The sequence below is a fragment of the Myxine glutinosa genome, chromosome 1, assembly GCF_964187855.1.
Source record: "Myxine glutinosa chromosome 1, kmMyxGlut1.1, whole genome shotgun sequence".
Taxonomy (NCBI): Eukaryota; Metazoa; Chordata; class Myxini; order Myxiniformes; family Myxinidae; genus Myxine; species Myxine glutinosa.
The window spans coordinates 52,627,712-52,654,398 of NC_136261.1; the positions used below are offsets into that span (position 1 = coordinate 52,627,712).

At 43.2% G+C, this 26,687-nt stretch overlaps 1 protein-coding gene across 4 annotated transcripts in view; it reads right to left on the reverse strand.

The window, feature by feature from the left end:
* Positions 1–3,721: 3,721 nt before the first annotated feature.
* The window catches only part of IPP (intracisternal A particle-promoted polypeptide), a 30,943-nt gene continuing 7,977 nt past the window's right edge, over positions 3,722–26,687 (reverse strand). For 2 of the 4 annotated variants that reach the window (XM_068111219.2, XM_078771702.1), the window contains exons 2-10: positions 24,779–25,059; positions 15,659–15,882; positions 11,713–11,923; positions 11,390–11,581; positions 8,643–8,810; positions 7,311–7,448; positions 7,063–7,185; positions 4,950–5,170; positions 3,722–4,626 (exon numbers count right to left, since the gene is read on the reverse strand). In XM_068111219.2, the coding sequence (XP_067967320.2) occupies positions 4,360–4,626; positions 4,950–5,170; positions 7,063–7,185; positions 7,311–7,448; positions 8,643–8,810; positions 11,390–11,581; positions 11,713–11,923; positions 15,659–15,882; positions 24,779–25,059 (1,825 nt within the window). In that variant the 3' untranslated portion in view covers positions 3,722–4,359. Of the gene's footprint in view, positions 4,627–4,949; positions 5,171–7,062; positions 7,186–7,310; positions 7,449–8,642; positions 8,811–11,389; positions 11,582–11,712; positions 11,924–15,658; positions 15,883–24,616; positions 25,060–26,687 lie in introns of all 4 variants that reach the window. The other 2 variants (XM_068111203.2, XM_068111210.2) reach the window with 1 other exon arrangement.

Genomic DNA, 26,687 nt, shown 5'->3' on the forward strand with positions numbered 1-26,687 from the left:
GCTTTTGTTTATTTTAAACGATTCATGTAAACATCCGTTGAAACATATCACATGCAAATCATCAAAATCTAAACAGTACATGGCACCCATTTTGAAAAAAGATTGAAATCTGCAAAACGGAAGCGGCCGCCACACGTCTTTCTCAGTCGCACGTTTATGTGAAGAGTGCGCGCCGAATCTGTAACACGGAAGCGGCCGCTACACCTGTGACTCTTAGTCTTCCTGTCACGGTTGGTTCAGATTGGATAAGTAACGACCAAATGTATCGCGGTCAGACAGACACCAAATTATGTATTTTAGCATGATGATGGTGATTGAACGGTAATAACTAAATTAGTACCTTTATCAATTCATAGTTTTTCAATTTTTGTTTTAGTAACTCTTGAAATATTTCATTAATCAAAAGCATCTCACATTGAAAAAGAATGTTGGCGACTCCAACATTAAATTGTATGATTTTGAATGTTTTTATATTGCAAGATCTGTATGAATAAATGTATTGATTTTGTATATTGATAAAGTACAAAATTATTGTTAGTGCAGTTTTAACAACTGTATTCCATCATCGATTTTTCCACAGACACTTGATCTTATTTGAAAAAAAAAAGAAAAAAAAAAAAAAGCAATTGATCATATTTAGTAATAGGAAAAAGCAATCAAAGATTTCAGACCCTCGCCAGGAGGTGTTTTTAGTGGTTTTTAAAGCTTTTGTGTTAAAACAAATATGACGGCCATACCACGTGACCGATGACGTCATCATTTTTTTTTCACCACTAATTCATCCCAAGATGACGCTCATGAAATTTCATCTTTATCGGATGAAGTTTTGTACTTGTCGAATTATGACGTCATAATGGAGGCACCAATTACATCATTAACATATTTTATTCCCCATGGAGAGTTCTTTACAATGAGCCATGCCTCAACTTTTTCTATGCAGCGCTTTCAGAGATATAGAGGTGTAACGTTTTTCTGTTTTCCAAGATGGCGCCCATACCACGTGACCTATGCCATCATAATTATCATTTAAAAAATTACACAGCAGGAGGTGCACCGATGGTGAAACTTTCCTGTCAATTGGACCAACGGTTGCAGAGAAAATCATACTTATTCTGTGCGGACAAATAGACAGACAAACGGACTCAAATGCAATACCCTCTCCTCTGGCGAGTGCAACAATTGCAGTGTTTCCGACCGCTGCTTGGCATTATTGATGGGACATTGTTGCCATAATGGGGATATATACTTATCTGGTACTTGGTTGATTATCCCTTTTCATCTATGGGTAGTTGCTCTTTATCGCTCGATACGAGCCACAGTCCAAAGGGTCTATACACGGGGAAAGGCGACCCTCTGGATTGTGGCTCGTATCGAGCGATAAAGTTATTGGAGCATGGAATGAAGGTATTGGAAAGGGTGTTGGAGAGGAGAATAAGGAGGAAACTGAAGATTGACGAAATGCAGTTTGGATTTATGCCAGGAAGAGGAACGACACGCTTTTTATTGCGAGGCAGTTGCAGGAGAAGTACATGGAGAAGAGGAAGAAGTTGTTTCTTGGGTTTGTTGATCTGGAGAAAGCATTCGATAGGGTTCCACATGAAGTAGTGACATGGGCATTGAAGAAGTTCGGAATGGAGGAATGGTTGATCAGAGTAGCGATGGCAATGGACGAGAGAGCACGCACAGCTGTAAGGATGAAGGACGGGAACAGTGGTGAGTTTTAGGTGAAGGTGAGAGTGCATCAGCAGTCGCTACTAAGTCCACTACTATTTGTAGCTGTGATGGAGGTGCTGGCTCAGAACGTAAAGGAGGGTTTACCGTGGGAGTTGTTGTATGCAGAAAGTATGGATGGACTGAAGGAGATGAACAGGTGGAAGGAATGTATGGAGACAAAAGGTCTGAAGGAGAATATCAGAAAAACGAAGGTGATGGCAAGTGGAAAAGCATTTGGTGAGGTGGAAAGAACTGGGAAGTGGCCATGTGCTGTGTGCAGGAAGGGTGTTGGAGTGAACTCCATTCAATGTACAATGCGCGCTGAGTGGGTTCATCAAAAATGTAGTGGTTTGAGAGGGTCATTAACGAGTGTGGCAGCTACATTCAAGTGTAAGGTGTGCACAGAGGGAGCTGCAGATGGCGGAAATGTTGAGTTGGATCTTGGAGACGGTGCGAAGCTGGAAGGTGTGAAAACATTTTGTTACCTCGGAGACATGCTGAATGGAGAAGGTGGATCAGACTCGGCAACGGTTGCTAGAGTGAGATGTGCATTGAAGAAGTTTCGGGAACTGAGTGGCGTGCTGACGAGGAGGGGGGGGGGGGGTGTGGGTGGGGAGTGTCGTTGAAGCTGAAGGGAAAGGTGTATGCTGCATGTGTGAGAAGTGTTATGATTTATGGGAGCGAGACATGGGTAATGAACGTAGAGCAGCAACGAAGGCTGGAAAGGGTGTAAATGCGAATGGTTCGGTGGATGTGTGGAGTATCGTTGAGAGAGAGGAAGACAAATGATGAATTGCGAAAGATGATGGGAATAGAGCCTGTGATGGATGCTGTGAAGAGAAACAGGTTGAGATGGTTTGGTCATGTGTTGAGGAAGGATGAAAGTGACTGGTTGAGAAGAGTGATGGAAATGAATGTAGCAGGAAGTAGAGGACGGGGAAGACCGAGAAAGACTTAGCTAAAGATGGTCGAAGAAGAAATGCGAGCAAGGGGGTTAACAAGAGGAGATGCAGAAAATAGGGCAAAATGGAGAAGATCGTCATGGGGACCGCAAGGCTAACCCCTGCTCTTGCAGGGAAAATGGCCTTAAAATGCCTGTTGTTGTGTGTTGTTGTATCTATGGGTAGTAATCTCAGCAGTCAGGTAACCTGAATTTTCTCAGGTCCGATGTAGATACAATGTTCTCTGGAAGGCTATTCCAAGGTGTAGCAACTCCCCACAGGGTCCAGGGTGTCCACTCCACGCAGGGTCCAGGGTGTCACCACTCCACACAGGGTCCAGGGTGTCAGCACTCCATGCAGGGTCCAGGGTGTCACCACTCCATGCAGGGTCCAGGGTGTCACCACACGCAGGGTCCAGGGTGTGACCACTCTACACAGGGACCAGGGTGACACGCACCTGCGATGCATGCCACCTTTCCAGGCTTCTTTCATTGGCCTCTTTTCATGGTTCCCAGAAGGAGGCATTGAATGTTTAGTCTTGGTGTTCCACATTTAGAAGATATTTTTTCCATTATTTAATTTTCCCATTTTCAAATGTTAAATTTTTCTTTCACTTAATTTTTTTTTTCAATTGCAGGTAAATAATTTTAATTATTTAAAAACATTTTCACTTTGAATTAATTATTTTAATGATGAAGCAGAATTTCAAATTCTACCAATTGGCTAATATTATGAGTCGACTATACCGGGAACCATCAGAGATCTCCGATCGCAGCCCTCCAGTTTTTATTTCATAAAAAAAAAGAAAAAAAAAAAAAAAAAAAAGGTGGAGCCCACCGATACTCGTCTGACCACACCCAATATCACACACAAGATAAGAATGACGTTTGGTCTCATTTATCTGCATATTACAGTTGCATCACCCCAAGCCCCACCCTTTGGGAGGATCCTCACCACCTGCCATGCTGTCTGCATCGTCTCAGATGAAGATGTAGACCTGAGCCTCGCCCACTGGGCAGCTGTACTAAATTGGTCGTGCCACCCTCATTTTAAGATACTCATGTGGATAACCTTACTCCAGTATTTATTACATTCGTACTCCAGTACCTTCCGAGTATTTACAACATACTGATACTCCGGACTCATGCCAATTTGAAAATACGATTCATTTGTTCAGAGAAAGCAAAAACAAGGCTACAATTCTGAAAACCGAATTTATAATTTATTTCGTTTGGTTAAGAAAAAAGAAATAACAATGAAAACTTTATGAATCTCTTGTATACAAATAAATCTACAGAAAGGCATAAGTGCAGATGAAATCAAAATCAATAAATAACAAAACCGTTAGTTTTCAGCAGACTTGTTAACCAATTCAAATTTGAAATTCCCCATCAATACAAATATCCCACTTCACATTCACATATATTTCAAAGCTTTATTTCCTTTTGTCAAATTTCCCATCCAACTTCTCAAAGAATCCCATCCGGAACCAACTCCAAAAGGAGCAATGTATATATCAAGCAATGAAGGAGGGTAGGAATATCGGGAGTTGAGAGAAATAAAAAGGAAGTTGGGTTCTCGAGGAGACCTGAGAAAAGGAGGAATATGTGGTTGGAGGGCAGGTATATTTGGTTGGTGAGGGAGGGGGAATAAGAGAATGGGCAAAATAGCACATTTCATGAGGTTAAAAAGAAGCAAATGCCCCTTACAAGATAACTAGCCCGGCCTCACACCGGCCTGTGATGAGGGATGAACCAATACTCCAACTGCCACAAACGGCTTCCTGCCCACCTCCAGTCCTTCTGCCTATTACAAACTCGAAAACTTCAACGGAGTTTAGGGAGATGGCAGGTGCTTCAGGGGCATGAGGTGGTGGGGCACGCCCACCAGTGACAAACAGTCGTCCACTGAAACCCACGGCAGAACAACTTGCACGGCCAACTGACATTGGTGGAACGGAAATCCAGCACTCCTAGAAGAGGGGGGAGGTGGACAAAGGGGCACAACCTTGAAGAGGAAGATTGAAAGAAGTGATCTGGAGAATCTTTTCAGCCTACAGGTATTCAAAATAAAACAATCTTTTCGAAAACAGACAAAAACACAGCAAATACCTTATATTCTCAGACAGATAATCTTCTTCCTTTGTATGCACAAGTCTGCAGGCTTTCTGGTTATGGCAGGAATTTTTGTAATTTATCCCCGGTGTAATTGATCCCCTGCTAATAAATCGTCACATCCTGCCATAATCAGACATTTGTTCATTTTAAATAACATGGTATATGATAATAGACTTACAATTTCAGGATCATAGCACTCAACGGAATTGAGTGCACCACTTGATTCGTTCCAGCCGCCCACGGCAAAAAGACGCCCACCTGCAGCCGTCAATGTCAGGTACCCACGCTTCATAGTCATGGAGACTAAAGGTATCCACCGTGCTACCAGAGGATCAAAGCGCTCGGCAGATGCCAATTCTGTGCCGGTTTCATCCAGGCCACCAACGACATAGATGGCACCTGAATGGTCACATGGGTGTAAATGTGAGAAAACTTGGGTTTGTAATGTTTAAATGGTTACATCTTTCTGTTTAATTACTTGGGTGATGAAAAACTCTGAAGAGTTAATTTTCAAAATGCGACACCGACATGCATTCCCCTATTTATGCTCGAGATGTGTTCCGAAAGACCCTCACGTAATTCTAAAAAGCATAAAACAAAAGCACTTTTCCCATATGAATCCTGATTATAATTCACAGACTGGGGTGTGTGTGTGTGTGTGTGTGTGTTTGCGCGTTTGTCACGCTACTCCTACAGCTCTGGGCCAATTACATCCAGACTTGCTAAATAGGATCATCATGACCCCAATTAGTGCATTGAGGTGTTTTTTATTTGCTGGTGGCTTGGGGCACAAATTCTCCATGTAAATGCATATCGTGTAGCGCCGCCTCCAGGTGGGAGGGGGGGTATTACAAGTCCCCACCCATTACAGTACAGTAATCCTGTTCCCACATTTTCCAGTACACTGCCATGTTTGAATTATGCAGAGAAAGGTAATTTGGAACGTTTGAATGAAGATCATAACATAATCCCACTGGCTGCTCCTGTATGGAGTAGGTGCTTTTGGTAATGTTATAAAGTAAGGAAGCCTTTGAGCTGTCATTTTCAGTCATCCTAACTAACACAACCAAACTAAATACCAAAGACAGTAATAAAACGAATCTATGCAAAACATCGATATCTGAAGATATCATAGATCCTCGTTATCTGAAGAAGAGTTATGTGGATCATTATATCAAACTCATTGGCACATTTCCTCGACTTTGACCCTCGATCCAAATACTTTTTCCACATTCTCCATCATCGCGTCTCTACACTTCATGATTCTAACAGTATTTCTGGGGGTGACACTTTCAGCATTTGGCTAAATTTTTTTTGGCGTCAGTAATAATTGTCATCACCATCAAGGGAGGTAACCTGAGTACACGGCCTATGTGCACTAGACGCTCCACACGCTCATGCCGTTTCACCACATCTAATTTCATGTCCAAACTAATAGTTTTATGAGCACTATTATGAGCAGGAGGACTTGCTGGAGTATTTGCTGGTCGTTTTACACTCATGAAGGGTTTTGGGAAAGTTTGACAAAAAAGCACGCAATGAAGGTCAAGCAATACCATTTGATACTACAGACAACGTGCGGGTGTGGCCGATTGGTGCGTCCTTGACCCGATGCTGCCCTGGACAAGTGGAACAACATGTGCGGTGAACCTATTTGGTGGAGTGAAGTGTGGGAGAGTAGCATAGATGTTGTGGTGCAGCTTAGCGAAATTAAGCCGCATCAAAAAACGTAAATGCGAAAATTAGGAAGGGTAAGTGTTGAGTATTTTGTCAATGGTGTTAAGTTGAAAAAGCGTTAATAGATTGAGCATAACTTGCAACTCCAACTCCCACCACCCCACACCCGCCTCCTCACAAACCTGATTGATAGTAAAATCACCATTTTCACTTTATCCTGTGCCCCAGATAATGACCTTCCCATTGGTGTTAAGAAGCACAAAGGTTTGTTTGGAACGCACCCCTCTACGAACCTTTTGGCCTTTCATTGCCCATAACGTCCTGGGTTTTTGCAATACGGGCTGCAAGATATCAACTTTTTGGACGAGTTGATCAGGAATTTCTCCAAAGGCACAGTCTTTTATCGCAGGTCAGTTTCCAAGTATTTTCGGCTTCTTTAAAAGCTCTGAGATGTTTCAAGTTTCAATTCTTATCTGATATACATCCGGCTGCCTCGGTGGACCTCTTTGCTAGGGGTTTCTGCACATGCACACTGAGCATTCAGGGGTGGATTACACCATCTCAAAAGTCGCGTGTTCCCTACCCATTAATTCACCTCACTCGAGCCAACTTACCACCCATCTCACAACAGCCGAAGTGATATCGTGGAGTTGCCATTTCTACGACTTCCTCCCATTTATTCTCGTCTGGATCAAATCGTTCAACTGTCCGTCCAATCTCTGCTCCAACCCAACCACCTGGTATCCAAAACATAAAGCATCCCAGTCACAAACACAGAGCAGGTATTATGTCCGCTCCTCAATGCAATCGTAACGAAGCACATCCCTGCTCTCGCCCTTCACCACCACACTCCCAATCTCACCCAGAGCATATAGAGCACCATTGCAAGCAACAGCACCCAGGCCCATACGAGGATGATGTAGGCAGGCAACGTTCGTCCACTGGTGTCGGCCTGGGTCAAATCGCTCCACAGATGCAAAAATCATGGAATCACTTTCTCCTGTGAAATACAGGGAGTCCCCGACTTATGAATGCCCGATTTATGAACACCTGGACTTACAAACCAACCCCCATAAGGTATCTTTATTAGTATTTAAAAAAAAAAAATGTCTACGATATGAACCTACACTCGTACGTATGAACCGCTCATGAGCAAAGCAACTTGGGACTCGTTGGTTTGGAGGAGCATGACTCTTTCTTCCGCAAGATGCAAAGAGTGAGCGTCACGTGATGTACAGTACCCCATGTATTTCGTTGAGACAGAGTATAGTACCACCACATGGTGGAGACAGAGTACCAGATGGTGGAGAGACTCTTACACTTGTAAAGTATCGGCACAAAAATTCCAGATTTGCTTTCAAACATTATTTTTGCTCTTCTTTCTGGGATAAATTAAACGCATGCAGGCTTCATGAGTTTCAAAATACACACTTGCAATGTATGGGTGCCCACTGATGCATTTGACGAATGCGTGTGCAATGATAAATCAGCCATTTACAGGCAAGGATTTGTATACATTGCAAGCTTACTGGACATGTTTATTTAGAGAATTATTATTAATATTACCTATGCAGCCTTTGCCGCTGATGCAGTGCCCCGTGTTTTCAGTAAGTTGGTACTCATGTTGCCGAACTCGGAAGGATGACAGGTTGAGTCAACCCAACGAGTGTTATTTAAACGCACGGCAGGGGCTCAATCTCAAGACCCGAAGATGTTAAGGAAGTCACCTTAACTGTTAAGCAAACACCTGGCTATTTGGAGAATGTTAAGCTTTTGTCACAAAACAGCTGGATAGGATGAGTGTAAAATGCAGTAACGAGTCTGGATAACCCTGTATGCTTTACACTGCGGGGGAAGGAAGAGGTAATGGCAACCAGCAAACATTTTGCCAGATATATAAAGCACAATTTCATGAAAAGAGTGCTGGACAGAGCATAAGAACATGCTCATTTGGAGTAAAAACAAACAAATAAATAAGTTGGTATACCATTTATACATTTACTTTAAATCAGTAGTCTTGAAACTCTAAGTTCCATTTTTAGTACACATTTTACATGCCAAGGTGTGTGTGTGTGTTGGAACAGGGAGGGTGAATCAATGTCGGTAATATAAAAACTTATCATGGACAAGCCTGGTAGGTGCCAGGTATACGTGAAATGCTGAATGGAAGTACATTTGTTTTGCCAATACTTACCCCCAATAGCATACACCTCTCCGTGTAGGGTTGCGAGTGCCAGGCCACTGCGTGCCTGGTGAAGCGAAGAATCTGCGGTCCAATGTCCACCAAAGGTATCAAAGCGTTCCACAGCACAAAGGGCACGCCCGTCACTCCACCGGGCACCTACCCACCGAGAAAACCCCCCTGGAGAAAGGTGGGTTGGGAAACAGCAATGGTAAAGATGGTGTGTGAATAATTGGTGCTTGGTTGTTAGAGATCATCTGGAGTCCATTTCTTCTCAGTGTGAACTGAGGATGACTTCAGAACATCTTACCATATTGCATGAGGACAAGAATGCATGCTTTGTATAACAAGGAAATGACTTCCTCGGAACCCCAATTGAACAGATGAACGAGATATTTTTGATGTAAAGGGCAACCATCTATAGCTCCTCCCGTATATACAGGTAAAGCTTTGGCGCGCTTTAGTAACTGGCATTATTTATTTATTTAAAATTTTAAAAAGGACAACTGCATTTATCAGTTGAATACAAAGCGCCAAGTAATGTTTGGATGGACAAGGAAAGTTTCCATCATTGGTTCCATCACATATTTGTACCCGTTGTTGAAGAACATTTTCAAAAAATTGGAAAACCAGAAGACAGCTGATGTATTCTCTTACTTGATAACTGCCGTGCACATCCTCAAGGCCGAGCTCGTGTCGGATAACATTTTTACCATGTTCTTGTCAGCTAACATTACATCATTGATATAGAAGGCGAGTCCTGATGTGTAAAAATAAATAATAATGATTTTAAAAATCGATTAATTGTTAAAAATAAAATAAAATAAACGCGAATACGCGAATGTAGAAGCAGGTCACATGTTATGAACCATGAATATGCGGAGTCCATGAATGTTTGGACTGTGAATGTTGAGGTCAAGTTATTTCCATATGTGGGTTTCAAAAGGTGGAACGGAGCACCTTCGTGTGTGTGTGTGTGCATTTAAGTTGTTGTTAGCTGCTATCTCCACACGTGGGTGGGTTTCATGAGATGGAATCCAAACGGAGACCTCAGAGGTATTGAAGTATCCACCTCCGTTAACATGTATGTGTATGGTCATGCTCTACTACATGCCTTAGACTGAAAAAAAAAATTAAAATTAACAACTGTTCCACATACATCGACTAACCGGCACATGGCACTAACCAGCACCTCTCAAGTCTGGCAAGTGCCAGATAACAAAACTTTACCTGTACTTGTTCTTCCAGTTACCTCATCCTGTTTAAACTTCCAAAATCCAGGTTTACTTACCACCTCCACTCTCTCATTCCTTGGTTACGATACGGAAATGGTAACTAGCATATTAGATTACAACATGGCGCATGCTTTCTGATTCGACCAAAACATGTGTAACCCACTGGCACTAGAGAAACTTCAAAAGCACCTTCGAGCTTATCTTCTGAAATAAAGACGGACATCTACAGTCTCTACAGAGGAGAAGAAGAAAACAGTTTCCAATGAAAGCACCACAAATACGTGAAGCTGTACTGGATTGGGATGCTACGAAATAAATAAAAAAACACAACACAAAAAAGATAATTCGACACAAATACAGAAGGTAATGGAATAGATATCTGTCACTGTAACTCACCCAACTGAAATAAAAGATTTACATTTTTAACAAGCGTTACGCCTAGGTCCCCCGTCGGTGAAGTGATGTGAGTTGACAAAGTGGAAGACGCAAGGCGGCCATCTTGGATTTTGACGTGGCGACCCAATTTTCAATAGCGTTCTTCCTTGTGCCTAGATCGTTTTTTTTTCTTGTGCCTAGATACACCCACACACCAGATTAGAAGTTGGTACTTCGTTTATTTTTCAAGATATTTCACTCACAGGGTTGACATATATATGGTGGTGGCCATGTTGGATTTTGACGTGGCGACCCAATTTTCAATAGGTTCTTCCTTATGCCGAGATACACCCACACACCACATTAGAAGTTGGTACTTCGTTTATTTTTCAAGATATTTCACTCACAAGGTTAAACATGTATATGGTGGCGGCCATCTTGGATTTTGACGTGGCGACCCAATTTTCAATAGCGTTCTTCCTTATGCCGAGATACACCCACACACCACATTAGAAGTTGGTACTTCGTTTATTTTTCAAGATATTCAGCTCACGTTTCAGACATATATATGGTGGCGGTCATCTTGGATTTTGACGTGGCGACCCAATTTTCAATAATAATAATAATAATAATTCATTTATTTTGTATAGCGCTTTTCCAGAAGCCCAAAGGCGCTTTGACAGAGTGGCAAACATAATGCATAACAATACATGGAAACAACAATTTCAAAAAAGACAAGAATCAATAGGGAAATATTTAAAGCAAAAGGAGGGAGAAGGAGAAGAGATAGGGTTCTTCCTTATGCCTAAATACACCCACACACCAGATTAGAAGTTGGTACTTCGCTTATTTTTCAAGATATTCTGCTCACAATGTTCAGACATACATGGCGTCACATACATGGCGGCGGCCATCTTGGATTTTGACGTGGGTTGCACCCACACACCAAATTAGAATTCGGTCCTTCGCTTATGCACACACGCGCACGGACGGGAAAACTATAGTCCCCCTTTCGCTCCGCTGTTTGACGGTGGACAACAAATCAAAATAAACAAATATATGGAACTTCGCATGATAGTACGGTATTATAATTGTATAACAGAATGTATACACATGATTCATGACAAGTTGTATGTACTCAGCACTCACCCACAGCATAGACCATTTTCCTCGCCTTGCGACGGGGTTCAGAAAGAGAATTTGAGAGCAAGGAACAGGCAAAAGCAGGCCGAGAATCGCCAGCCCTTCCTCGCCCCTCAAACACTCTCCTGCCCGGTCCCTTCCTTAAAAACCCCGCAAGAAGAACCTGCAGAGCTACACGCAAACTCAGGTCCGATACATCTGCAGGAACAAGAACCAAACGACGCTGAAAGAAATAACATTGTACAATTTTTCGATTTGATAAATGGAAGCACAAATGGCAAGCCACTGGCTCCTCGGTCTTATGCAATGAAGGTTTCAATGAGGCACACCTTGGACAAGGCGGACAGTGCGAGTGAGAGAAAGGAGTGGAAGTCTAATGTGGACAAGGAGGCTCGTTATACGGGAACGACGGGTTGCTGGGGAATACTCCAGCCAACGTAGAGCAGCACTCAGTACTTGTATCTCTTCCGACACCCGAAGGTCCTCACTGGCCAGCAATTGCTGAAGAGTACTCTCCGGCAGTGCAAGAAATTCATCTTCCTTAGGCGGGCGGGATGCACAAAGCAATGGCATTTTCTGCACATGAATAATACGTGCTGCTTTGAAATCTGAGAATTAGCCGAGGAATTCGTATTTACATTCTGCTCCATCTGAGGGGCAGTACACTCCGATACGATGCCCAGCCTGAGTGAATATCTTCCTTTAATCATCAATAATAATTTTAGTGTAAGCCTTATAGTGCATTGTGTGGATTCATTTTGGGGTTTTTGGGTCGAAGTGCATTTGGGTCGTCAATTTTTGGGTCAAAGTGCATCTCAGCGCCATTGCCATTTTGGCAGCACGTGGTGCCTGCGTATCATTACAGGTAGCAAGGATTAATGCACCTCATGACAAGTACATGGATGTGTTGATCTGACAATATTTGGGAACTTGCATGGGTCTATACAAATAGGCTGTTGCTTCAAATTATAATTCCAACTACTTCCCAGAGAGACAAACCAAACATGTGCTTTCTTTCAGTAAAAATTTGCAAATAACCGACCAAATACTGTACTTATGAAAATTAGGATTTTTTTTTTAACGAGCAACAGTACCCGCCCTTTGGGCGGGGCTTCAATTGTGAGGCCCAAATGAAAAGGCAAAATATCAGAAATTGAAGGTTTTTTTTATTTTAAACGATTCATATAAACATCCGTTGAATCATATCACACGCAAATCATCAAAATCTAAACAGTATCTTTAGAATTTAAATAAAAGCCACATCACTGTTCATAAATCGGTAAATATTAGGCCAAGTAAAAAAAAAAAAAAAAAAAGTTTCTCGTCCGGACTTTTTTGAAAAAGGAGGGTTCTTCCCCTTACTATCGGACCCTTACTATTTACTATTTTCATTTTTTTTGCTATTTTTTTCCAAGATGGCTGCCATGAATTGAATGACCACTGTGGCTGACTTAAAGACTCTATAGTTTGTCCAATGTAATGTGAAACATGTCAGTGTTGATTGTTACCGAAAGGCCTGCAATTTCATTTCCAAATTAGCAAATAAATATATGTTTTAATATACGAACGTATGCTTACACACACGAATATCGTCATATTCCCTACTCAAATTTGTACCATTAAAAGAATGAAATGCAAGATTTTTACACGTAAATTGCACTTGCCCAGTGCACAACCGCTGCGAGAATTGACCGTCTTTAGCACAAAGTGTCTGCGTTAAGCCTGGCATGTATTAACCAGGAAGTTCCGTTAGAGGGCGGGATCCATAATAGTTCAGATCATCAATGCACAAGATACGATCAGCAAACGCCCGTTTCTTCGCAAAACGATTTTTTTTTTAAACAAGTATATATTAAAAAAAAAAAAGTATTAAATAGTAAATAAAAGTAGGCGGCGTAAATAAAATAAAAACGAGAAAAAACGAGAAACTTTTAGTAATTTTTTTTACTAAAAGTAAAGTAAAATTTTACTAAAAGTAAATTTACTAAAAGTAAATAAAAGCTTTTAGTAAATAAAAACGAGAAACTTTTTTTTTTTTTTTTACTTGGCCTTATTCCATCGTGTTTCAAATCGTGATCGATACACGATGATCGTGATGATCGTGATCGATAATAGTGTTCATAATCGCTTTGTCGTATGTACTCCCGATACGTGTACCAAATTCCCGATACGTGTAACTGTACCAAATCAGCAGTTAAAAGGATTTTGAGCTGATCGGTGTTACGGCCTTGGCAAGATCGATGGAGACAGCGATCTGTTAGCGTATACACCACCCAAATAGCTATGTGGAATTCTCTCATGTGGAGATGAAACGGCGTTTGAACTTTGGCCGCGGTCATTTTTTACTTTTAATGATGTTTATATACAAATGATGTTTATATTGGTTTTGGGTCGTCCTTTCCGCATATCTCGTGGGATTGTAAGTTGGACAGACGGCCGTGATGGTGGGGAGCGAGGGGATTGGAATTCTCTCAAGCAGGGATTCAACCCGTGTTCTCATAAAAGGTCTTGTCCGAGGTCACCGAGTTCGATCGGTGCAGCCGTGCAGCGATCGGTGCAGCCGTTTGTGCGGCACCCGGGAAAACAACATCGTCACAATGAACGTTATGCGAACGCAAATGTTATGCGGGAGTCCAAACCTGAGAATGCTGGAGACCAAAGCTGAAATTGGGAAAAACTAAATAGCCTATTTTACTCCTGGAGATCCCAGGATTACCCACCCAAAATATCGTTGCGATTGGTTCAGCAGTTTTTACGGTACCTTCGAACGGACAGACAGACGGGCTATTGGTTGAATTATAGCAAGATAGTACTGGTCGATCTTTGGCATTCACACCCAACTGTAGACAGCGGATATGAACACTATGCAACGATTGACTCTACATCACCAACATAAGCAGCTTTTAGTGAATTGAGCAACTTGCTACTTAATCAACTAATACGGCACTCGGTGGAGCACATATTCTCTCATCGCATGCTCATTCTGAATAAAAGTACCATCGTTAACCGAACAAACTATTATGATGGCCCATATACCGTGTCATCCACACACCTTATGATATCACATTCATTGCCATTATCCATAGCTTTATTGATTATTACGATATGTAGTGACCACTTTTACGCACATCAAGGCTAAATTGCGTCAATGAAGGGGAATAGGAAAAATATTTCAAACTGTTTTCCGCATGGCTAGTTGACCGACCATATGCATGAAGTTTCGCATTCATCTGTTAAAGCAGTTGTGGAGAAGAAGATTCTTTCTAGTTTTTTCAATCCAATATGGCCACCAGACCATGTGACTGATGAATTCTTAAATTTAATTCTTCACTCACATTGGGTCATAGATCAGATATATGAAATTTCAGATTTTTCGAATAAGGATTTTGATTCAACCAATTATGGTTGGAATACCACTTCACTGCTGATGTCATTGTTATCGCCCTATATACCTCACAGGGAGTTGATGACATTTGCCAAGTTTCAATTTTGTTTCGTTGAGCAGTTTCAGAGTCGTCTTAATTACACACACACACACACACACACACACACACACACACACACACACACACACACACACACACACACACACACACACACACACACACACACACACACACACACACACACACACACACACACACACACACACACACACCATAAAACTCCCACTGCCATTCCCACCCTCCCCCTCATCCCAAACATGATTAATAGTAAATATCACCATTTTAAAATGGCTCTGTGCATAGACCAGTTCCAAATATGACCTTCCAATCGGTGTTAAGAAGCACAAAGCGGTGGGTAGAATGCACCCATCTACGAACCTTCAGGCCTTTCATGGGCCCACACATTCAAGACGTTTTGCAATTTGCACTACAAGATTTAAACTTTTTGGATGAGTTGATCAGGAAGTTCTCCAACTATTTAATTGTGTAAAAGCACACCCCTTTCTCGTACGTACGTTTACAAATATTTTCGGCTTCTTTAAAAGTTTTTTTTTTTGACGTTTTATTCTACAATCCTCATCTGGCAGGCATTAAATATGTCCAATGTCCAGGCCACCCCGATCGACTTCGTTACTCTGGGTTTCTGCATGTGTGCCAAGCAATCTGCAGTGGATTACATCATTTTGAAAGTGTCATATAATTGTAAAATCACCATTAGATTGGCCACTGTTATTAAATACAAGCTCAAATAAACCAGTCTTGGGTCATTAAACAAAATTAAATTACCATCATTACAAAATCAAAAAAAGCAAATCAAAAAAATTCCTACCTGAACTACTTCCAAAAACTTCTCTTCTACAAATGCTGTGCACTGTTCCACCAGCAATTCACAACCACCTATCCTTGCTGCAAGTTCCCACACTCCCAGGACGTTCCATGGAGTCAGCACTTCAGCAAGAAGGTTTGTGCATACTGCCACTGCTCCAACCACACCCAACATGTCCGCAGCGACAAGCACATCAACCACAGACTCCGTTGTCACAAACAGCTGGCCTAAAAGTAATTGAAGAACAATGGGAGCAACTGTGAGTAAAGCAGATCAATAGAAACATTGTAGAAACCCGGGTCACTCAGATCGCATCGTGATCAAGGATATCTAGAACTCTGAATTAAACTGTACATACTTGTGCAAACATGAGATTAATTTTTGGAAATGCAGCTTAAACAAGGCGTAAAAACCAAAATACCACCAAAAATTCCTGCTAACCCCAATGTTTAATTTCATGCATCGCAATTTCAGTAGTTTCCATGCATTTCAATATTCTTCTGACGGCTTTGCCAGAGGAATGAGACTGGCTTCCAGGCAGCCATTTTATGTATGCTGTCAAGCGATCGGCATGCCATTACTTTGTGCCATTGTTGACCGTTGGTCAAGAGAGAAAATCTAGACGTTTTAAAAATGTTGCCCAATCCACCGGCTTTATAACCACTTGTGTACATTTTGACAAATCTTCTATGATATAAGAAGAAGAAGAAGGAAGAATGAAGAAAAAGCACATCGGTGGTCTCTTGTTCACACTTGGAAAATGGACCTCGGACAGACATTCCTGACACAATGACAGAAGTTGTGGCTGCCATAAAGACATTTGGTGCTTGGTTCGTGTATTTAAAGTGCCATTATGGTGAGTCACATGATGTCTGCATTTGAAAAATCATGAAAAATGGCGACGATAAACAACTAGAACAATGTGACTGTCACCAACATGCCTCCGCAATCCGCATGGTCCTACAACGGGTAGATGCCATCACTCTGCATATTTATGGGTAATGGATCACGTTTGTGAAGTTTCGTGTTCATCGGATAAGGTTCGTTTTTCTATCCAAGATGGCTGCCAAACCACGTGACTTATGACATCATCATTTTCAAACTATAAGCAACAGTGCTGTCAGATGATATTTGTAAAATTTCACATCGATAGGGTGAACGGTTTCAGAGATATAATTATTTAATATTGTCGCGCAACTCCGGTTAACACCAGAGTTGCGGATGGCCTAAATGGTCTTATTCGGAGGCAACTACCCAAACATGGATTCGGCTATATGTAGCGCGGGAGGAAGAAGGAAAATGGAGGCTGCGGAAAAAGCTTACCTTCAGCGCACCGACGTAGCTCCGGTCCTGCAAGGGGATTAACTCAAGCGGGCACAGGTTTAAAGGGGAATAGAAAATAATACATGGGTTTATTATGAATAAAAGCAAGGACAGGAAAATATGCGCCGATAATAAAATAAGGTAACTAAATTGGGATCCCACACACCGACTTCAGAAACAAGAACAAAGGAATGGATTAACAAAAGAAACACGTTCGTTATGTGCGTCTGTCGTGTGCGAGCTTATCTGTCTCTTGTCGTCTTGTCTTTGGCTGCCGTCCAACACGGCTCCGTTCGGCCCAGATGCACCCACGAGGCCTCGCTCCAAGCTCTACAAGCGCCGATCGCACACCACAATGTCCGTCGCTCCAAACTCCAAAGCACCGAGCACCACTCCAAGCACGAGCACCGCTCCAAGCACCAGCACCGCTTCAAGCACCAGCACCGCTTCAAGCACCAGCACCGCTTCAAGCACCAGCACCGCTTCAAGCACCAGCACCGCTTCAAGCACCACGAGTCCCACAGCAGGAAAAGCACCGCGCGTCCAACGCAGGCCAGCGGCTCCAAGCGAGGTCGACAATCAACTCGAGCACGAACACAGAATGACGAAGAACGGCAAAGGGGGGAACGAGAGCGCAAGTCCACTGCCAGAGCAACTGCTCTGAACCAACTGCCGCGCAACTGCTCTGCACCAACTCGGACTCGCGTTCGGCGCTCGCCGATCTTTTTTTCCCAACTCGACCAACTGCCGCGCAACTCACTCTCTACCAAACTGCTGCGTACCAACTGCCGCGCAACTCACTCACTCCACTGCGTCTCAAGACTCACTCGGCGCAAGACCCACTGCCGCGCAACTGCCAAGTCCCTCTCCCGAACCCACTCACTCACGAAAGTCCCGCCGCCCCTCGTATCACTCCGCGGCGGTGACGTCAGCCTTGGCGCGCCACCCAATCAGTGGCCTCCACCGAATCAGAGGCCTGTGGTGTGGTCATTGCACGTGGCAATCGAGGTGGATAGGCCTGTCGGAGGTGTAAATGGTGGCGGCCATGCGGCGGTGTCCTGGCCTGGTTTCCTTTTGCCGGTTCTCTTTCAGTCATGTCAGGGAAGGTCGTTAGTGTTGCGCTAAGGATCTACCTATGGTGTCTACAGGTGTGCAGTGCCAAAAGGGACAAAAGTTTGGCTAACCAGGTGAGGACACACAGGGGTTTATTCTTAATCCCTACATGACTTAACACACGAACCTCCTGGTAGGTTCACAAGTATACTCCTTACCCGACAAAACACATACACATGAAATTACAGGTAGTTTTCCTTACCGTGACACACAAAGCATGTTACCTATTCAGATCTATCGGCTCTACATATCACTACCCCACCAGACATATCATCCTTCAATCCAAAATGGCTGCCAAACTATGTGACCTATGGTCATAAATTTAATATTTCAATACAAATGGGTCATAGATCATGTGCATGCAATTTCAGATTTTTAGGATAAGGAATTCGATTAAAACATTTTTGGCTGGTATACCACTTCACCTATGTCACCATCATCATTATCATGCTTTTGTTCCCCATTGGGAGTACTTGACAATGTGCCAAGTTTCAATTTTTTCCATTCAGCAGTTTGAGAAATAATTTTTTAATTATTTGCTTTTACTCCAAGATGGCTGCCACACCACATGACCTATGATGTCACAATTATCAGAAAAACATTCTGCATGAGTCACTCCTACCCTGAAAGTTTCGTCTCAATCGGACATATGGTTGCTGAGAAAAACTAGGTTTAGGACAGACGGATGGAGGATGGAAGGGTGGACGGACGGACAACCTGAAAACATAATGCCTCCAGCAACTTTGTCGGCGGAGGCATAAAAACTAAAAAGTTTAAAAGCCTGTCATTTTCACTGCTGAAATCAGCTTCAATTTTAGGAATCCTTGCAGAGATGCTCAATTGGTGTCATTTAATCATCTCACTTGTGTACACAATACTATTTATCCTTAATCTTGGATCACTATTGACATGTTGAAGTGTATGATTCCATAGCTTTCCAACCATCAACATATGTATCTTCTATTTAAATATACAAAAACAAGCGTTACGCCTCGGTACCCCGTCGGGGAAGTGATGCGAGTTGACAAAGTGGGAGACGCAGAAAACATGCTATGATATGATATTTCGCTCACAAGGTTCAGACATACATGGAGGCGGCCATCTTGGATTTTGACGTGGCGACCCAATTTTCTATAGCGTTCTTCCTTATGCCTAGATACACCCACACACCAGATTAGAAGTTGGTACTTCGCTTATTTTTCAAGATATTCCGCTCACAAAGTTCAGACATCCATGGCGGCGGCCATCTTGGATTTTGACGTGTCGACCCAATTTTCAATAACGTTCTTCCTTGTGCCGAGATACACCCAAACACTAGATTAGAAGTTAGTACTTCGCTTATTTTTCAAGATATTCAGCTCACAAGGTTCAGACATACATGGCATCAGACATACATGACGGCGGCCATGTTGGATTTTGACGTGGGTTGCACCCACACACCAAATTCGAATGCGGTCCTTCGCTTAAGCACGCACGCCCGCACGCACGCACAGACGGACGGACGGGAAAACCATAGTCTCCCTTTCGCTCCACTGTGCGACTGGGGACAACAATCCTGACCTACCTACCTACCCCATTCATTGAGGAACATGTTACTGGAAACCCAGCATTTATGTTGTTGGCCTACGCAGTGTTGTCCACAAGGGATTCATGCAGGGTGGGTGGAAAGGATTCATGCATTGCAGTAAGGGTAAAAAAAAAAAGAAAAAAAAAAGTATTGCCTTCTGCACATGTCAAACTTTAACTGCAGAGCACATGCACAGATATAAACCCGGACGCAGTAGGGACATTTGGCTAATGCTGCAACCCGAATAATGTAGCATGTGAAAATACCTCCTCTCACAAACACATGAAAAAAAATAGCCCTGAGTGGGCTGACGGTCATCTCTTGAGGTTGTAGTTCAGACCACTGCTGATTTTTGGGGACCCCCTGGAAGCCAGCCTGATTCCCTGGTGGGCCCCCTAATACAAAATCAAAAAAATCTAAGACTGGGCGATCCTGTGGACCATCGATTAGAAGAGCTGTATCGGGTTTCAGAGAAATGGGTTGGTAAATACGGGACAAATTAGAGATCCAAAGTTTCAGGGGCAACCCCTCCCTCCCTGGGAGCCTCCATGATCTGCAATAGAACTAGAACGACACTCTTCGACATCATGACGTCGATCGATATGCCTCCGCCAACATTATGACATCATTATAATACTTGTACCAAGTTTGCTTTAAATCCATTTAGCTGTTCTCAAGGTATCACATTTTTAACTGACATGACCTCTGACCTTTGACCTCAGGACCCCAAAGTCTAATTAGTTAATCTTTACATCATTATTCATACCTGTACCAAGTTTGAATTGGACCATTTCAGCCGTTCTTAAGTTATAGACCTATTAGGACCTTGACCTTTGCCCCCAAAATCTAATCAGTTAATATTGTTATGTTTGTAAGGGGTAGGGATACCTTAGTTCAGGTAGAATGTATAGAAAAGTGTGCTCTGCCTGCCGTGAAGAAGAAGAACCATCTCGATGTACCATTAGTGGAAATTTGTATTAGACCGTGTGTCAGGTTAAGCTCGTGTATTCGTCCCCATCACGAGGGGTGGGGCATGTTAATTAGCTTAGGGATTATGGGTAAATTCCTTGTGTGTCGTTGCCTCTAATTTATTCCTCTGTTCCTTATGACACTGCACTATACACCGAGCCAGAATCCCGCATTTAAACACACTAATTAACAAGCGTTACCCCTAGGTCCCCCGTCGGTGAAGTGATGTGAGTTGACAAAGTGGAAGACGCAGAAAACATGCTATATGATATGATATTTCGCTCACAAGGTTCAGACATACATGGAGGCGGCCATCTTGGATTTTGACGTGGGTTGCACCCACACATCAAATTCGAATGCGGTCCTTCGCTTACGCACGCACGCATGCACGCAAACACGCACGCCCGCACGCACGGACGGAGGGGAAAACCATAGTCCCCCTTTCGCTCCGCTGTGCGACGGGGGACAATAAAAACCACCAGAAACCATGCATCAAGCACTACAGCTGACAACCACCGACTTGGGGAGCACACAGGACGAGTGAATGGTGGGATATCCTGTGAAGCTGTTTACAGTGTGAATTGTGGAATATCCCGCGAAGTTCACTTATAGTGCCGCTAAAATATTTTTATGTGGCCGCGAAAAGCCGTGAAAACGTGAAGCACAGGGTTGTGAATGCAGAAGCCGGTCATGCTCGCGACTCGTGGAAGATACGTTTTAGAATTGTTATGCTCACGGCAAAAAAAATTTGCGCCCATGAAAAACCATGAATACGCGGTACCCATTAATGTTGGGACCACGAATGATGGGGTCCAACTGTATTTACTTTGTTCTCCGTTAGATATTTTGTCTGTCATACATACCTACTAGTGGTTCCCTGGTTCTACCAGCTGAGCCAAGAGGCATTGGCCCTTTTTACTTATTTATTATTATAATGCTCTTCACTACTGATCACATAATCACAAAGAACAATTCTGGGCCAAACATGCCAATTACAATCACATCTTATGGCTGGCTGCCCATGCAGAGACAAACATCTAAAATTGCTTGATACTTGTCCGTTTATAATGCACACTTTTCATAAAGCTGAACTACAGTTTCACAAATTAAATGCAACAATAATGTTATCGAGCAAGGCTGTATCAGAATTTGCATCATACTAATACACCCACTCCGTACGGGACCGGCAGGAAGGGTCATGTTATTATCCTCTCTGGGGTATATAGTGTCGTGTCACCAGCGATTAAGATCGTCTGATGACTGATAACCGAACCAGCTTTAACTCCTGAGGCGGTATCCAAATATATGGCGGGTTTCGTGCACGCAAGATGGATGGCTGCGAGACGTTTATCTGACAAAAAGAAACACGGGTTTATTCCCAATCCCATGAACAAAGAAACATGACACATGAAAATACAACGATTTAATAAAAACAAAGCAATGAATAGAAATAATTGAAAGAAACAATGGAAAGAAATACTGAGGTAAAATTCTACGGTGAGGTACCCCCAGACGGACACAAAGACGTACACAGGGAAAGGTAAGAAAATAAAAAGAAATCCCCTTTCAGCACTTAGCTGGCCTCAGAAGGTCCTTTGAGGAGCTTGGCGGTTGTTGAAGCTCAATGGAGCCACTCGCACGGGAAGCACTTTCGGCTCCACAGGCAGGCGGCGAGTCCCGAAGACGATTTCCTCCACTGTCAGGGAGGGATAGCGTGGCCTCCAGCTCCTCAACAGCTGCAACAGCCTCCTCACACTGACCGCAACAAAGGTTCGTTCCTACAAAGTGCCAAAAATCCATCCAACACAAGAACATATATCGCACCAACGAAACAAAATGGGCAGCGTCTTGTTTGAGCTTCCTTCCCTCCTCGAGCTCTAGCTCTCCTGATGTCACCCCGACCAATCGCGAAGCTCCTTCCAAAACACCTCATTCTCCTCTGGGCCAATCACGTCCATCGGGCGGCATGGCTGCCGGCTCTTTCTCCATCCCCCCCCCCCCTCCATCATACCACTCAAGGGGCGTCTTTCTCCACCCCCCCATCGCACCACTCCGGGGGCGTGGCCTTTTGCCACAAGTGTTCATAGGGCCGGCTTAGCTTGGTTCGTAAATGTAATTTAAATGTGGCTTTCATGGCAGCAAAACGTATAGGGAAAGATTACAGAGGGAAAGCACGCACACACTGGGGAAAATTATCTTTAATCCCGACACTAATTAGCACTGCTTTACCTCCCCCCTCCCACCCCCCCCCCCCCTGTGAAGAACAATTAAAACAACCTTGAGCTACAGTATCCGACCTACTATACATCAAAATTTATCCTACGCATCCAGGGTCCATGCTACTTCCTATACAGTTGTAGCTTTATACGAGTCCTATACGAGTGCTACTTCCTATACGAGTCCCGAAGACGATTTCCTCCACTGTCAGGGAGGGCTAGCGTGGCCTCCAGCTCCTCCTTAACAGCTGCAACAGCCTCCTCACACTGACCGCAACAAAGGTTCGTTCCTACAAAGCGCCGCTATCTCCGAGGGCCTTTCGCTAGTGCCGCTATGACGCTATCTCCGAGGGCCTTTCCGTCTTCTACTGACTCCTCTCCGGCCTTGCTCCCCCAGCTCTCTCTGGACTCTGTCCCCCAAATATTCCTGCAGGTCGCACAAGATCTGCCTGCAACCCTCTTATGGTTAAACTGCCAAAATCAAGACCCTCTGCTCACCTTCACTCCTTCATTCCTCTTTTCTCCCGCCTCTGGAACAAACTCCCTCACTCTCTTCAATCCCACTCCTCCCTCCAGGTCTTTAAAACGGCTGTTCACCACCATCTCTTATCTTCCCCAATACAAAACCTTGATCTTTTCTACCCCCACTAATTTCACCCCAAATCCACTTTTTTGAGGTGACTTTTGACTTCTTTCCTGGAAGTCCTTGGTGTCCTTGCGTTTTATATCCTGCCTCCTCCCAGGCCCTCTCCCTCCAAAAACATCTCCCGATGTCCCTGCTCTCAAATGTTGTGTTTGTGTGCTTCCTCCCCTTATCTCCCCATCTTGTCGACCGCTCCCCTTTTTGTGTGTTGTTTGCTTGTTTGATTTGTTTGTTTGATAAATGTTGGCTCTTTCACGAGCCTCGACTCTGTATACAAAAAAAGAAAGAAAAAAAAAGCTCTCCTATGGTATTCTTTCACCCCACCCCCCATAAACATAACAATAGATTAGAGTAGATCTAGGCTCAGGCATCAAGAACGTTGGAGCTGTGTTCAGTTACCAAGTTTCTTGTAGAGCACTCGCCAAGTGGCTCAAGCATTCAAGCAGGCACTCCATTCAAAACATTTGATAAGTAATTGCTGGCTTGGCAAGCGCTAGATAGCAGTTTGGTAACTGAACACATCCTGGGTTTCTTCACTTTCAGTTTAGTGTTAAACAACGGTAGGCACTGGTTCAAAAGGCAATCATACATGTTTTTGGTTTATCATATTTTGGGGTGCCCCACAAAGCAGCAATACAAGCCATTTATACACGTTGACATGGCATTTGTCCAAGGAGAAAAAACCCCCTTGGGAAGGGGTGGCATTATTAGTATAAATTCTGTTTTGTAACACCATTAATGCTATGCTATTATCACAAGTGTTGTTATTCCTTTTGTTATTAGAAGCTGACTTGGAAAAACGGCACTACGAGCTACATTAACATGGATACAGACCTCAACAAGGATTTCGCCCAAGGCGGACATCCTCCATCGTGTGACCCATAATCCTCCTGTCAAGTTTGGTTGAGATTGGATAGGTAACGACCGAAAAGTATCGCGGTCAGAAAAAGAGACACCAAATTGCATATTTTAGTATGATTATTATCGATCATTTCCACCGATTACAGAAAATGTAGAAATCCACAGAAACAGAAATTTCTCATGCCTGAAGTGGGCCTCAAATTATGCCTCCACATATCCACCATAATCACAAGGACAAGAGCCCACCTTTTTAAAAGCAAAGCACTTACCAGAGTAAATGAAATCCAGAAGTGATCCTAAGATGTCCGTTTCAACCCCATAAATTGTAATCTCTTTTTTCTCTGCCTCAAGCATACCTACATCAAACATTGCGGAAAAGTAAGGGCTTGCAGCAGCAAGCACAGCTTTGTGAGCAAGAAAAGCATGTGCACCTTGCCTCATTTTCCCATGCCCAACAGGTTGTCCCGTAATCCTTTCCTTCACCACCTCTGGATTGTCTTTTCCAATGTTTTGTTCTCCCTTGCATTCACCGCCAAGTGGTGCTTCTCCAACTGCTCCACATGGTTGAAGAGGTACTCCAGACATTAAACCAGCCCCACCAGCAATTAAACGAATGTCACAGAAGCGTGCGCATGAACGAAGCTGGGCAAGACCAGACAGCAAAGTAGCTGCATGTGTTCTAGCAGGCTTGTCTGCAGTAAGGTCAGAGAAACTAAAAGAAAAGAAGAGAGTAGCAGACAGAGATTAGAAGTTAAATAATTCACAATCTTACTATAACTCACCAAATGTCCATCCCTCCGTCCGTTCGAAGGTACGGCAAAAACAGCTGAACCGATCGCAACGATAGTTTGGGTGGGTAATCCTGGGAACTCCTGGAGTAAAATAGGGTATATTGTTTTTGCAATTTCAGCTTTGGCCTCCAAAATTTTCAGGTTTGGACTCCTGCATAACGTTATTTTCCCGGGTGCCGCACAAACGGCTGCACCGATCGGACTCAGTGACCTCGGACAAAGACCTTTTAATAAGGACATGGGTTGAATCCCTGCTTGAGAGAATGCCAACCCCCTCCCCGCCATCACGGCCGTCTCTCCAAATCAAAATCCCACGAGATATGCGGAAAGGACGACCCAAAACCAATTATCTTCTTTTTGATTCGTATATAAACATCATTAAAAGTAAATAATGGCCTCGGCCAAAGTTCAAACGACGTGGGTTTAATCTCTACACGAGATAATTCCACATAGCTATTTGGGCGGTGTATACGCTAACAGATTGCTGTCTCCATCGATCTTGCCAAGGCCATAACACCTAACGGCTCAAAATCCTTTTAACTGTTGACTTGGTAGTTTTTACAATGAAGGAAACATTAACAATGTTGTTAAAAGTTAATTTTTTTATATTAATGCTATTTCATTTGTGATTGGAGTTATGTTGTTTGGAATGAAAAAAAAGAGATTGAATTCAAGTGAATGACGAAATGCCGTGATGGTTTCCACTTTCTAAACGTGAACTTCGCAGATCGCCATATGCAGATTCGCCACGGACCCACGATCGATGTTTCTATACGTGAACGTACCCGTTTGTGTGCGTACAGGTACGTTTTTAATGTAAGTCCTTCACGAACGTGCTGTCCATGTCTGACGTGGTGCGCTGAGGGTACTACAGGAATGTGGAATTTATTGGTTTCATGCTTTAGCATTCGCCGTATCTGCATTGCCTGTTTGTCCCTGGCCTCCCAACCGTGTGTAGCACGGGTATCTCACTAGTAAGCACAATTCTAATGTCATTTCAAGGTTGTGGTGAATGTTGACCCAACAGCTCTGTAGGAAGAAAATATATAACCAATATCACCCACCGGGTTTTGCACACAGATTAAAAATCTGTTTTAGGTTTTCCTCTAGCATATCTAGTTTTCAGGCACATCTGCCAAAAAATCAATATCCCAGTCCAATAAAACTCATGGAAACATCAACCAAAAGCAATTTATTGAAAACAAAGACATCGTGCTCACTTCGAGTTATGATCCCATCGAGTGTGAGCCCAGACAACAAAGCATTGTGACCGGATATCGTACTTGGCTACAAAAAAGGAAATAAGGCATTGCTAATTGAGGTTTCAGTACCCATGGATTTTGGTCGAAACACAGAAATCAAGAAAATGACTAAATATCAAAATCTCGGAGACGGTGGGAGGGATTTTCGAAGCTCCACACGGTCTCCACGTTTTTCGAAGTTAAGTCTGTTCACAATTGTATTTTGTCGAAACTGTATTTATGTTTCGGTGTGTGAAGTTATTGTGTGCAACTTTGGTTGTTTCTCGGTGTTTATCTTTCATAAATTG